The 14,373-nt window shown below is 30.8% G+C and overlaps 1 protein-coding gene across 14 annotated transcripts in view; it reads right to left on the bottom strand.

The window, feature by feature from the left end:
- Positions 1-14,373, bottom strand: part of LOC143063210 (poly(rC)-binding protein 3-like) — a 126,478-nt gene that overhangs the window by 19,321 nt on the left and 92,784 nt on the right. For 12 of the 14 annotated variants that reach the window (XM_076235200.1, XM_076235201.1, XM_076235198.1 and 9 more), the window contains 4 exons: positions 8,274-8,297; positions 6,454-6,486; positions 5,795-5,911; positions 3,997-4,143 (listed from right to left, as the gene is read on the bottom strand). In XM_076235200.1, the coding sequence (XP_076091315.1) occupies positions 3,997-4,143; positions 5,795-5,911; positions 6,454-6,486; positions 8,274-8,297 (321 nt within the window). The remainder of the gene's footprint in view (positions 1-3,996; positions 4,144-5,794; positions 5,912-6,453; positions 6,487-8,273; positions 8,298-14,373) is intronic. The other 2 variants (XM_076235211.1, XM_076235206.1) reach the window with 1 other exon arrangement.

Raw genomic sequence — 14,373 nt, forward strand, 5'->3', positions numbered from 1 at the left:
GACCTCACTCAATCCAAAAGAATCAATAAACCAACATGTTGTAGTACTTGTTAAAAAAAGGGTTACTACCAACCTAAAGAACAAAGTGAAAGGAAGATATGTCTTAAGAAACAGCTTATACAAAGGAAACAGGGCAGCTTAACCACAATACTCTCAGGATCATAAACACCTTAATGTATATCCTTAACATAAACTCGAGTCAAATATGTTTGCATTTTAGTAATCAAAGTATTGTAAATTCCATTGACATACTTTAATTTGTTTTGACCCTGTTTATTTTTTTAGTGCCCTAAGTGAATGCAGACCATAATTATTAAGTGTACACAAGAAGTTATAATAATTACTACAATGTGCTAACAAAAACATGACAAGATGATAGACATATTGCATTCATTAATAGATTTATATTTGAGGGAGTCCATCAAAATATTAGCCGTTCTATAAATACACATTGGCAACCTTCTCTGCCAAAAGTATGACAGATCCATAAGCAAGGAATCTAACACCCTCACATCTGATCATTAAATAATTTTGTAAATTAACAACACATGCCTCCACTTAGGCAATGTCTAATGCTCACAAGAGCAATGACATAATTTCAGTCATTAAATCACTAAGGAAGCCATCAAAGGTTAGGCTTTTTCTAAAAGTATCATTTTTGTTGATAAGATTGCATACAGATATTCCTAATGGTTGGGAATTCCCTACTTTTGTTTACTGAACTATAAGTATATTAGTATACAAAAGGAAAAAGGAGATGAGGTATGATTGCCAATGAGACAACTGCCAAACACAGACCAGAGGACATGGATTTATCCTCATAGCTGCTCTATTATTTTTGACCTTTAAACATCACCAATAAAAAGACCAGTCCTTGTTATACGACTGCTATTTAGTATTGACTTTCCCTTTAGCCCTTCTACAAAACAGTCATACCCTTAACAGGTTGGTAATGTTTAACAACTTTAAATGAAACCAAACAATGCATTTAGGAATTAGAAACAATAATTATCTGCCTTAAATATAAAAAAAGAAGATGTGGTATGATTGGCAATGAGACAACTATCCACAAAAGACCAAAATGACACAGACATTAACAACTATAGGTCACCGTACGGCCTTCAACAATGAGCAAAGCCCATACAGCATAGTCAGCTATTAAAACCCATTTTCATTCCAAAATATCCAAATATTTTACATGCTTTCTTCTCTGAAACCAACTTCTTCAACTCATTTAAATATCCACAATATTGAGACAACCTGAACAGATTTTTTGAATACTTTACTACTATATTGAACAAAAAATGCACATTAATGTAACAAGTCATTAGAAGTCTATTACTCAAACAGGTAAAACTGCAGCATATAGGTGTAATTAGAACATACATTCGTTAAGACCTATCAGACAAAATTACAGTAATTCCTGACAATGAGGCTTCACAGACGTGTAATTTACTTATCTGATTGTCCTATTGCATTATGAAACAATTCTCTATTAAGAATATCTACATTTTGTGGAGAATGAAAATTTCACACTGAACTATGTCCTCGATTGCTGTTAAGATTCATTTCACTATTGAAAAAAAAAACTTGGGAGGTGGAAAAAATGCAGCATTTTTTTGGTGCAATTTCAGGTAAAAAAGGTACCAACAAACACCTGTCCTTAACATGTCATAAAACAGATACTATCCAACAAAACATAATTTGGATAATAAACTATTCATTTCAAATAAAATTATAAGTAATTGTAATTAATTTTTCAATAGTGACTTAAATTTTATGTGAATGACAGTATTTAAGGAAGGGATATAAAAGTCTCCACAGTACATGAAATGAACCATTAAGATCAAACATTCAGCACTAAGTCAGTCAGCTTATCTCACTTGATATTGACATTAAAATCACAATGTCCGAAGCATATATTTTAGCAAATTTTGCTAAATCGTAACAAAAAAGAGAATAAGATGGATAGATTGTTTGTGTTTAACCCACTTTTACTACTATTGGCTATATTGTGAAGACTTACACTTTCTGTACTAGTATGTATAGTAACTGACATGGCAGGGAAATCTTTACAAGTCACATGTTATACTCCATTCATAAAGACTAAACACTATGCTATCATCTCAATCATCTAGACAACACCCCCAATATTTGTAATGATAAGTCTAATCTGCCTTGTAGTCTCTGATAAAGGTGCTAATTTGTCTTACTGTTACTTTCATGTTGTATACTATATATTTACATCTGGGGAGAAAGATTTGTAATGAAATTAGCCCAAAACAAAGTGTCTTAATAAAATGAAGAGATAAAGCATATTTCTACATATGTTGACCTGTCAAGAGAAGAATCAGAGGAAAGTTAACATGGGCATGCTCCCTCCTTTCTTCTAGGGATAAATATCTTGATATTAGAGTGTCCTTTGATGGTGGAAAATTGTGGACAAAAATAGTTCAAATAACAAAGCTGATTAATAACAGATTTTCAGAATTACAAAAATAAACAATCCACCAAATTCAACCAACTATAGCCATGTAACCTTGAAAACAATATACATAGTAATTACGAATTAAAAATATGACAATCAATTAAATGACCATGAAAGCTTTAGACAAAGCAGAGTACACATTTTATAATCAACCAAATTCTCCCAACCATATTCTTACTGGAAGTAATGATTTTCAATTTTATGGTTGAACCTCTGTGGTAATACTTAGCAGGACCCAAGTGACCATCTTTAATGTAAATGTTAGTGGAGTTTACCTTGTTGTCACATCAGATCTATCTATGCCAACACAGCACATGGTTTGCATTAGAGAGATAGAAAGAGAATTTAATGGCAGTGCCAAAAATAATAATCAGGTAATGACAAAGACCTTCAAGTGTGATAATTGAGTTAGTCTGTCATAATTTGTCCAGAAGAACATAAACCTTTTTTACATAGAAATAATATAACATACTAATGTTTCCAACCCTCAGTGCATACAAACCTTTCTTACATAGAAATAATATAACATACTAATGTTTCCAACCCTCAGTGCATACAATCACTTTCTCACTACAAAAAGTCTGCTACCTAGATAAAATTAAAACATTGCAGCAACTTTTTCTTTGAATAAAATACTTTATACACCCCTTGTTTTCTTTCTTTTTAATATTGAAAATAGGCAACAGCCATTTAAGAAGCTCAACACAGTAAGCCCCCCCCCCCTGATTTTCAATTAATAACCTTTTATATCAATACCTTTTCCTACAGCCTTCAACAATGAGCAAAACCTATACTGTGAAACAAATAAAATAAGAAAACCAACAGCTTGATTGATGACAAAACAATATTGGAAATACAAATCTGATATAAAGCAAACAATGACAGCTAATAAGACAAGTGAAACAAAACTTTCCCTAGTTCATAGACATATAGATAAACGATTGTGGTTTGACTTGTTTGCCACTGAGTCTGTTGTGTTAAGACAATAAACTACTCTTTTGACCTCCCTGCTCGCAGTGTTCTGGATCTAATTATGAGAGGTCATAATTAATAGAGTGATGTACCAGTAATAATAGAAAGAGAAAAAAAATCTCTTAATGAATCATGATGGAAAAAATGTCAGAATATTGCCATTTGACATTAATTCATTATCCTACGATCCTATGCTTCAAATTATACCCTATGAATAATAAGATTATTTTTAATGCGAGGTAAAATCATATTTTTTGTCTAATAAATCCTGAAGTCCAGTGGTGTTAACCAAAGAAACGAATTCAATAAAATTTCCAGAAAAATCAAAGCACTGAAAGTTCTTGACATTCTTTGGTGAATGAATGTTAATACTAAAAAGGTATAACCAGGCTGTTTTCTTCTCTCTCTTTTTCTACTTACCTGCGCCTGCACCAGATAATTTATTTTTTGGTGAAGTTTTTTCCTGCTTAAAATACAAAATCAATTTCACAACATATATTAGTTCACAATAAAAATGTTTTTAACAGGAGACATACCTCCCTAATTTCCTTAATTTTGGAGCCACCTTTGCCAATCAGTGATCCACACTGACTAGCGGGCACAACCAATCGTAATGTAACGGGGGGTTTAGGCACTGTTGGTGTATTCTGTAAGTCCTGTAAAACAAAGGCATTCTGTAAATCCTGGAAAATACAAAAGGGACACACAATAAATCACATGCTCCAAAAAACAAATCATGCACAAAACTAAAATCTAAAATACAAAAAATACAATATAGTGCTCATTTTATGTCACTCAAATAACATACAATGTCAACATTAATTTCATATGATGAACAATTCATTTGAATAAATGCAGTGTTTGTCAATACATAATTGAAAACTATTTCAATAATAGTAAATTGTGATCTAATGTGTTTTTTTTTTAATCATGCACTATATTGTACACAATATCTAAATAGGTCAATAATGAACTGGTGATACCATATGAACAGCCTTTCAATTTCTATTTTTTCCAAATTTAAACCCAAAACAACCGGGAACTTTGAGATGTTTTGACCTTTTTTGAGGTGCAAAATATATAGAAGAAAGTTTTAATTTACATTGATAAAATATTTACTTTCACCATACAAGATAAAATGCATGATTATAACACATACTTTTTCTCTCTCAAAATATAGTATAATGGTATCACAACGGAACTCATGACCAATTTAAACAATTAAAACATACAATGTACCATATTGGTAAAGGTATGGAAGTAATGAGGTAGTGTATGTGTGTAAGCAATGTATGATGTCCCTAAATTACCAGGAGGATTGTCTGTATGCATGTATAGAATAGATGGATAGTGGAAACTGTTTGGTGGAATTCCAAGATAACCCCATATAACAAACACCTTAATCAACAGTATTGTAAAATTGCAATAAAAATTCTTATACATATAATTATCTAACAGTATATATTTCAAACATATATTTGACAAAATTACATAATAGTTGAAAAATTGCTTATTTTTTCTTTAAGCATTTAAAATATACATGAAAATATTTATCAAAATTGAAATATGAAATCTAACAAAAATAACTCATTCGATATGCATGTATTTGACTACAAACAAAATGGTGGAATGAGGTGGATAAAAAGCATGCAATGACCATTCAAAACCTATATTTATTTTTTACAGATATAAAGTTCATTTTATTGCATGTACAATGATTTTGTTTTCTCATAAATTGCTGAAACTTTTTTTTGTATCTAAATGTTCTTTAAATGTTGTTAAGACATGAAGATGGGGCTACCACTTAAACACAATTTCTAAAATGGCTTTTTCTTGATCATAAATTTAAGTACCAAAATCTGTGTGTATCTAGTTAAGAGCATTTGTTTATATAATCAGATGCTGTACTCAATTACTTTAGCAATGGCAAAATTAAAGACCAAATCAGTTAGGTAAATTGTAATAATGTGTTGTAAACAACAGCTTCAAGTGAACAATGTGTTATACAACTAATTCCAAATATCTTTTAAAGTCACAAAGTAACACTTCTAATTTGTATTCCCAGTGTTATTTTTGCATAAACTTTTTTAGTTTTTTCACGCACTTTTTCAGTTCTTATATTTGTAGGAGTAAGCAGCAGCTGCAAGCAAGGTTCAAATTTAGGAAAATGTAAATGGGAAGAAGGATGTACCAAAAGTTCTGATTACTTTTACCTCATTTTTTGCAACCATCCTCGACAGCCTTATTTAAGTAAAATCTTGGGTCTTAAACATGCTTCTCTTTTAGTTACAGGATACAACAATATGGGAGACAACTCACAAAAGAGAATCTCACCTCTTCAAACTTTTTACAAATAAATGTGAATGCTTTATTTATACAATCTGTAGTTCCTGTTACTGTGACGATACGTTCTGGACAAGATCCATCCGATATGTTTATTTTAGCACCACTCTACAATGAAAAAGGTTAGCATTTACAATAAAGTACTTGAAAAAATACTCAAGATTCCATTTCCTTTATTCTATCTCAATGTTAACTAAAAAATACCCACAAGTAATTTTCCAAATCAATAAAACATTATTAAGTTATTTTCTACTTGTTCTATATTGCTAATTATTATTTTTTTTAACTATTATGTTATATGATGTGCAAAAGGTAAACTCTGTGAAGTCAGTTCATCAAAAGTGAATCTTATTGCTGTTTTAATTCTTATTACCAATCATTTCGCCCATTTTGTATCCTATATAGTACTTTTATGATACAACATCACACTTAGTTTTCATTATTGATGTTTTTTACCCATGTGCTTTTAATGTTAGTCATTTAACAATTCTTAAATTGCAGAAAAATGTTTTTTATTTTCTTTGTTCTTAGCTTTTATTAAAATGAAAATTTACTAAATGCTATGACAAGAAACTAACATTTTCACAATGTTAAATTGTGAAACAAATTAAGAAGATAAACATATTTTACTAATTAAACAATTGACATACATCTTCCCTGAATTTCTTTATATTATCTCCTTTCTGAAAAAGAAAATAAGGCATTGTATACACTATGTCCCAGTATAGCTATCATATGCATTATATACACTCACTATGTCCCAGTACAACTATTATATGTGCTGACTAGACAGTATTAAAGACATGCAAAGACAACTTGAAAAGGTTTCTATTTAGGCTATATTGTTCTTATTACAATTGACCTTTTCAGGATGTGTTATCAAAATTTGTTTATAAGCATTGCATTAGGAATATGTTTGAAAAGATGCAGCAATCAACTTGGATTTGATGGTGGCAGTTCTTCAAACCCAGTACTGTTATCTTTAGTTTTACCGTTCCATAACAAAGATTTGTCTTGGCCATTTTATTCCTCAGGCTCAGGAGTTTATTTGGAAAGTAATCTTAATACAATCTCCCAAAACATTAAATGGTACAAAGACCTTTTTTTTCATCTATTTTATGATTAGACCCATGTTTTTTTTCCCGTTTGAATAGTTTTACAAGTCATATTTGGAGCCATTTCTAGCTTGCTGTTCGGGTTGAGCAAAGGCTCCAAGTTGCAGACCATACTTTGACCTATAATGGTTTACTTTTAAATTGCGACTTGGATGGAGAGTTGTCTCATTGGCACTGATACCACATCTTCTTATGAACCAAGCCATCCTTATTCCCTAACATATAATATTTATAAAACAAAGTGATAATGCAAGTACTTATCAAGTTGACCACCCAAGTACTTATCAAGTTGACCACCCAAGTACTTATCAAGTTGACCAACCAAGTACTTATCAAGTTGACCACCCAAGTACTTATCAAGTTGACCACCCAAGTACTTATCAAGTTGACCATCCAAGTACTTATCAAGATGACCAACACCTTTTGTACTTCACTTAGAAATAGATTATTAATTAAAGTATAAACTACTGACAATTGATTATAATCAGCTCTGAAACCCTGATTCCCTTATTATAGCATACATGCTCTGTAAAAGACACTTCAAACGACTCCATTAAAACTGAATCAGTGATAAAACCAGCAGGGTCTTTTACAATACAGGTAAATTAATTGGAAACAAAATGTCAATTTATTATTGATTGGAAATATACACCTGAAAGTCAATGACAAGTGGCTAAGCACAACTTATGATGACAAGTGTTTGTCCATGCTTTCATTCCTTAATTAATGATCCATTCAGCTTAAAGGACATTGATTTCCCACAATCTAGCAGGTGCTTTCTATAATTCAATCTGCAGGCTAGCTATTTACGTCAAATGAAATATATCTTTGAATATTACTGCTAATTCAACAAGTATGTTCCTACTCTAGTAAAGCAGTGTCTGGTAAAAGAAGTAATTTGATTCCGGTTTAATATAATTAAATATGATAGAAAGATATGACGAAATGTGTCAAATTTAATATGACATCTTTCGTCACATTACCATCAGTGTATGAATGGACTGTAAGAGTGTTGATGAAACACATAAGGCAAAAAATCTTTATAGCAATAACATAAACAAGAAAACCAAAATATGACAAAATCTTACAATATAAATTAATCGCAATTAACTAAATTAGATTTTCATAACTAGTTTGTAGTTTAGTAGAAGAATACATACAAATAATAAGTTATCGATGGATTTTTGAGGTCTTTCCCCAATGTGAGGAAAGAACTTATGTTTTTTCTCTAGATTTTCTTGTTTTTTTTTCCTTCCAGTATTTTATGGTATAATAGTTTCGATGTTCATAATTATACCCTGATTTTTTTCTTATCTTATATGTGAAAATGTTGTGCTTCTATAGTACATGCATACCTTTCCTATGATACTGCCCACTTCCTGAAAATAGAAATAAAATACTATAGGTAGAAATCAATTAGTCACAGCAAGATTAATTCAAAATTAAATCATAATTATTCATTTTTTTTATTTCATAAGCTTCTTAATGATAGAATACAAATAAATAGATAGTGTTACAAAGTTGGTTAAAAAAAATCTTCTTAAGACCGGCAGTATTAGTTAAAACTGCTTAAGCCAGCATTATCTGAGGCCTTGTGTGGAACATCAATGAATACGAGAGAAACTATAATGAAGCATCATAAGAAAGATAAGAAAACAGCAATCCAATTGATAGTTCTACAGAGCTGCACACCAGGTACTATTAATTAATCAAAATCATATCATGTTCATTTCAGCTCACACAACACAGCTTTATTGATTTGTCAATAAGTTGTTTTTATAATATATATATATAAACACACATGTTGCCCCCACAATAACAATATTGAGGATTAAGCCTTTCTCTTTTAACTATCTTTGAAATTACTAACATATAAATCCCAGTAATCAATAACAATATATTCATAGGTAAAACTCTGTGCAAATTTATAAAAGAATTGTTTTCTCTCACAGGAGTATATTTACATAGAGCTGACATCTTATAAAGATATATTCTTTATATATATTTTTTAAAATTTTCATTTGTTGTTTAGCCCCTGAATGATATGACAATACAAAAAGATGACAATGAAATGTTTTCAAACACGAACAAATGCAAATTCAAAATAGATCTTTATGAACAATATTTATGTATGTGCCTGTCCCAAGTCAGAAGCCTGTAATTCAGTGGTTGTCGTTTGTTTTTGTGTTACATATTTGTTTTTCGTTCATTTTTTTATTTAAATGAGGCCGTTTGTTTTCTCGTTTGTGAATTGTTTTACATTGTCATATCAGGGCCTTTTATAGCTGACTATGCGGTATGGTCCTTGTTCATTGTTGAAGGCCGTACGGTGACCTATAGTTGTTAATGTCTGTCATTTTGGTCTCTTGTGGACAGTTGTCTCATTGGCAATCATACCACATCTTCTTTTTTTTATATATAATAGCTATAAAGATAATTTTGCCAAATTTTTGTTTTCCATATTTAATGCAGTAGTTGGGGCATCATTTCACCAGGACAGACCTGTTAAACATTGGTTATATGAGACAGCAATCCATAAACATAGCAATATCAAGAGACACATAGAAGTCAACAAATGGCTTATCACAAAACAAAGAGCCTGGAAATCATTTAAGGAAATACAGGTACTGAGCCATCTTTCATAAAACATTAGAAATCAAGTCTCCTCCTCAAACAACTAAATTTCTCAACATCAATGATAGTTCTAGATAATTCTTAAATTGAAACCCATCCTTACATGTGTCTAGTTGATAGAAGCCAGTATATAAAAAGTCGGTTATTTCAATTTTAACAAGTATTCCAGATGTAACAATTGAAAATTATCTAACTCAATTCTCAGGGGTGACTTTTTACCTTTATTAGAAAATCCTACTGTTTGACACTGATTAGTCTAGGGAACATTTGGTGATATCCAGGCTTTTGGTTCATCGATTTTAATAAAAAAAAATCTTAATTATTTTCAAATATACCACCCCTGGAACTAAGTTATTTAGGTCTTCTTCGAAGTCAATTTTTCCAATGATATAATGTTAAAATTAGAAACCGCACGGTTTTGAATAAAATGACAATAAACAAATAAAATTGGGTATACATTTTTGTTTTCGGCTAATTTCACCTTGCATCCAATATAAAATCTAAATTTTAAAAAAAGCCACCTCTTATTGTATTTACACAAAAGTATAAAGTTTTGTTTATTTATATTTTGATAACTTCATCTAATACTTTTAAAACAAATCAATACAAGTCCTTTACATGAAAACAGGAAAATACCTGAGTTAAAGATTTAAGTAAAGTAATTATCAAGCTATTCTCTACCATTCTTTTTTAACAATACTTGTTTAATTATCAGGATGCCAAAGATAATGGAAATTAATGCCAGCTAAATTCAGTTCATTGATTTTCACAAATATTAGCTGAAATAGGAACTTGAAACAGGAACTTTAGAACATTAATTTTATGATGAAAAAGATGTTGGACATGATTTTGTCCTGGGTTTATTGTTCTGGGTCAGAAATCTTCAGGCAAAACGGTGCTTACTTGTCAGTTAACTAATTAGAGAAAAAGGCTTTTAGATTGTAGCATGCTATTTGTATATTTTACATATTTAGACCTTGTTGACAAAGAAAATTTTCTTATAAGCATTTATTCCTCAAATTAATTGCATCTTTTGCCAGTCAAAAAAATTAAAATGCAATTCATTTATAGTGTTTCAGTGGCCAGAAAACATTTTTTTTACATTTTAAAATAGAGTATTTTGTAACTCATTTATACCCTGGTGTCCATAAAATTTGTCTACATGAATAATCAACTTAACCTATTGTAATTTATTCTAGTGACATTATCAGATCTAGGTTACTTGGTTTGATATTTGGTAATTTTAAACAAGAGGCTCTCAAGAGCCTGAATCGCTCACCTGAATTTTTTTGGTTTAATCTCTCATCAATGATTATTTTGGCTTTTCAATTTATTTAAATGTTCTTTGAATCGTCCTATTTTCTTCAAAAGCAAAAAAAAATCATTTTCTCCTATGTTCTATTTTAGCCATAGGAGCTATGTTTCTTGACATACAAGGAAATGAAATATAAAATTTATACTAGATACTCTGAAACTCTGAAACTCATTCAGCCTAAGTTTGGCTGAAATTGATACAGCAGTTTCATAAGAGAAGATTTTTTAAAGTAAGTCAACATGATGAACAAATTGTGAAAAAAGTCTTTAAAGGGCAATAACTCCTAAAGAGGTCAATTGACAATTTTGGTCAAATTGACTTATTTGTAGATCTTACTTTGCTGATCTTTTTTGCTGTTTACAGTTTATCTTTATCTATAATAATATTCAAGATAATGACCAAAAACTGCAAAATTTCCTTAAAATTACCAATTAAGTGGCAGCAACCCAACAATTGGATGTTTGATTCATCTGAAAATTTCAGGGCTGATAGATATTGACCTAATGAACATTTTTACTCCATGTCAGATTTGCTCTTAATGCTTTCGTTTTTGAGATATAAGCCAAAAACTGCATTTGACCCCTATGTTCTATTTTAAGTAACGGCGGCCATGTTTTTTGACGGATCAAAAATCAAAGCACACACTTTGTGCAGGATAATCTAAGGAACAACCATGCTAAGTTTTAACCAAATCCATTCAGTAGTTTCAGAGGAGAAGATTTTTTAAAGTAAGCAAATATGATGAACAAATTGTGAAAAATTGTCATTAAAGGACAATGACCCCTTAAGGGGTCAATTGACAATTTTGGTCATATTAACTTATTTGTAGATCTTACTTTGCTGATCTTTTTTGCAGTTTACAGTTTATCTTTATCTATAATAATATTCAAGATAATGACCAAAAACTGCAAAATTTCCTTAAAATTACCAATTAAGTGGCAGCAACCCAACAATTGGATGTTTGATTCATCTGAAAATTTCAGGGCTGATAGATATTGACCTAATGAACATTTTTACTCCATGTCAGATTTGCTCTTAATGCTTTCGTTTTTGAGATATAAGCCAAAAACTGCATTTGACCCCTATGTTCTATTTTAAGTAACGGCGGCCATGTTTTTTGACGGATCAAAAATCAAAGCACACACTTTGTGCAGGATAATCTAAGGAACAACCAAGTTAAGTTTTAACCAAATCCATTCAGTAGTTTCAGAGGAGAAGATTTTTTAAAGTTAGCAAATATGATGAACAAATTGTGAAAAATTGTCATTAAAGGACAATAACCCCTTAAGGGGTCAATTGACAATTTTGGTCATATTAACTTATTTGTAGATCTTACTTTACTGATCTTTTTTGCTGTTTACAGTTTATCTTTATCTATAATAATATTCAAGATAATGACCAAAAACTGCAAAATTTCCTTAAAATTACCAATTAAGTGGCAGCAACCCAACAATGGTTTGTTTGATTCATCTGAAAATTTCAGGGCTGATAGATCTTGACCTAATGAACATTTTTACCCCATGTCAGATTTGCTCTAAATGCTTTCGTTTTTGAGATATAAGCCAAAAACTGCATTTGACCCCTATGTTCTATTTTAAGTAACGGCGGCCATGTTTTTTGACGGATCAAAAATCGAAGCGCACATTTTGTGCAGGATATACTGAGGAACAATCATGTTAAGTTTCATTCAAATCCATTCAGTAGTTTCAGAGGAGAAGATGTTTGAAAAATTGTTAACGACGACAGACGACGACGACGACGACGACGACGATGACGACGACGACGACGACGACGGACGCCAAGTGATGAGAAAAGCTCACATGGCCTTTTAGGCCAGGTGAGCTAAAAAGCAGTGACATAGGCCTAGGAGTAGGCTAGTCTCTTGCAATGTAAGGCTTTTATAGCCAAATATCAGTTTTGTTTGAACATGCATTACGTTCAGCTATGATAGCCACAAAATTTTGTCACAAAGTCACAACAGTTACTCTTCTAATTTTCATTTATCAATTTGACCCTGGACTATAGATTACCATTATCATAAATATTTTGATAAGATGTGTAAAGTTTGTGATTATAAATAAACAAACACTGATTATTCCTAACAAATTAAAGTCCAATTGATACCCAAAGTCCACAGTTTAATAGCTGTAATCTATTCTTTACCATGTTTGCTCAGAAGGTTTAATAGTTATTTTTGAATTTCCTGAGTACCTTCGACAATCATCTAGCATCCCTATTTTATCATGTCATTCAGTCATATAAAAGTAGACATGATAATCTATTACAAAGTCAGGAGTCCCCAAAGATTCAGCTGATGACAAAACCAAATGTACATTTTGAATAAAAAGACATCTGATCCAAAAAAGGAACATTAATATTGTAAAATATCATTAAAGACAACCTTCGTTGGCCTTTAGCGTCTACATCGTAACATTTTCTGATTTAATTGTCACAAAGCATTGTCTCCATGTTAATATTGCAATAGGGAAAAAAATAATGTGAGAAATTTTCTGATCAGAAACATTGCTTCTTTTAGAAAATGGCAGCAAGAAATCAGATCAGATCTTAAGGCCATTCATTTTCATTATTGAGTAAAAAGTAAGAACAACGAATGTGTTTCAAACTAACGTCTATCCATCACAGCTCAACAAAAGAAATGTTGTTGTCAACGGATGTCTTTAATGACCATTTCTTTACAAACTAATGAAGAAATCAGAAAGGTGGTTATTCTTTTAAAATATAAATCATCAAGATAATTAAAGGGATTCAGGTTACTATAATAGCTCAAAGTATAATATAATATTGAGATTCACATTACTATAATAATAGCTCAAAGTATAATATAATGTTGAGATTCACATTACTATAATAATAGCTCAAAGTATAATATAATGTTGAGATTCACATTACTATAATAGCTCAAAGTATAATATAATGTTGAGATTCACATTACTATAATAGCTCAAAGTGAAAAATTTTAGAACTGGAAATCCAAGGAAAAGACATTAATTCATGAGTGAGTATCACAAACTATGAAAAATATTTTAGATGAACCTAGGTGAATTTGTAGAGTAAGCCGTTTCCAAAAATTCTCCCAACAAAAATCAAAATTTAAGATAACTGAAAAACTGCTATAATATCTAGTAAGATAACCAAGGAAGATTACCATCTAATTTAACAAACAGAAGAAAGCCCAGAAATTAGCACACCCAGATATGTTCTGTCACCCAAACCTTAGATTTTCTCAATCGCAGGATCAAACTGCAGATACCACAGTATAATTGCTTCAAACCTCTGAAATATGTGCCGTAATAGATTCAGACCTGAGATAGCCTGAAGATTAAATCTCCATCAAAAATTAGACAAGATAAAAAATATAATCCCTGCAGCATGAAGCATTAACCCTTTAGTGTTAAATTTACCACATAAATCACTGATGAACTTAATTACACTCTATGTAAAATTCCTCTACAGTATCATTAATGATGCAAATAATACTTGGCAAT

This window comes from Mytilus galloprovincialis, chromosome 2 (genome assembly GCF_965363235.1).
Source record: "Mytilus galloprovincialis chromosome 2, xbMytGall1.hap1.1, whole genome shotgun sequence".
Taxonomy (NCBI): Eukaryota; Metazoa; Mollusca; class Bivalvia; order Mytilida; family Mytilidae; genus Mytilus; species Mytilus galloprovincialis.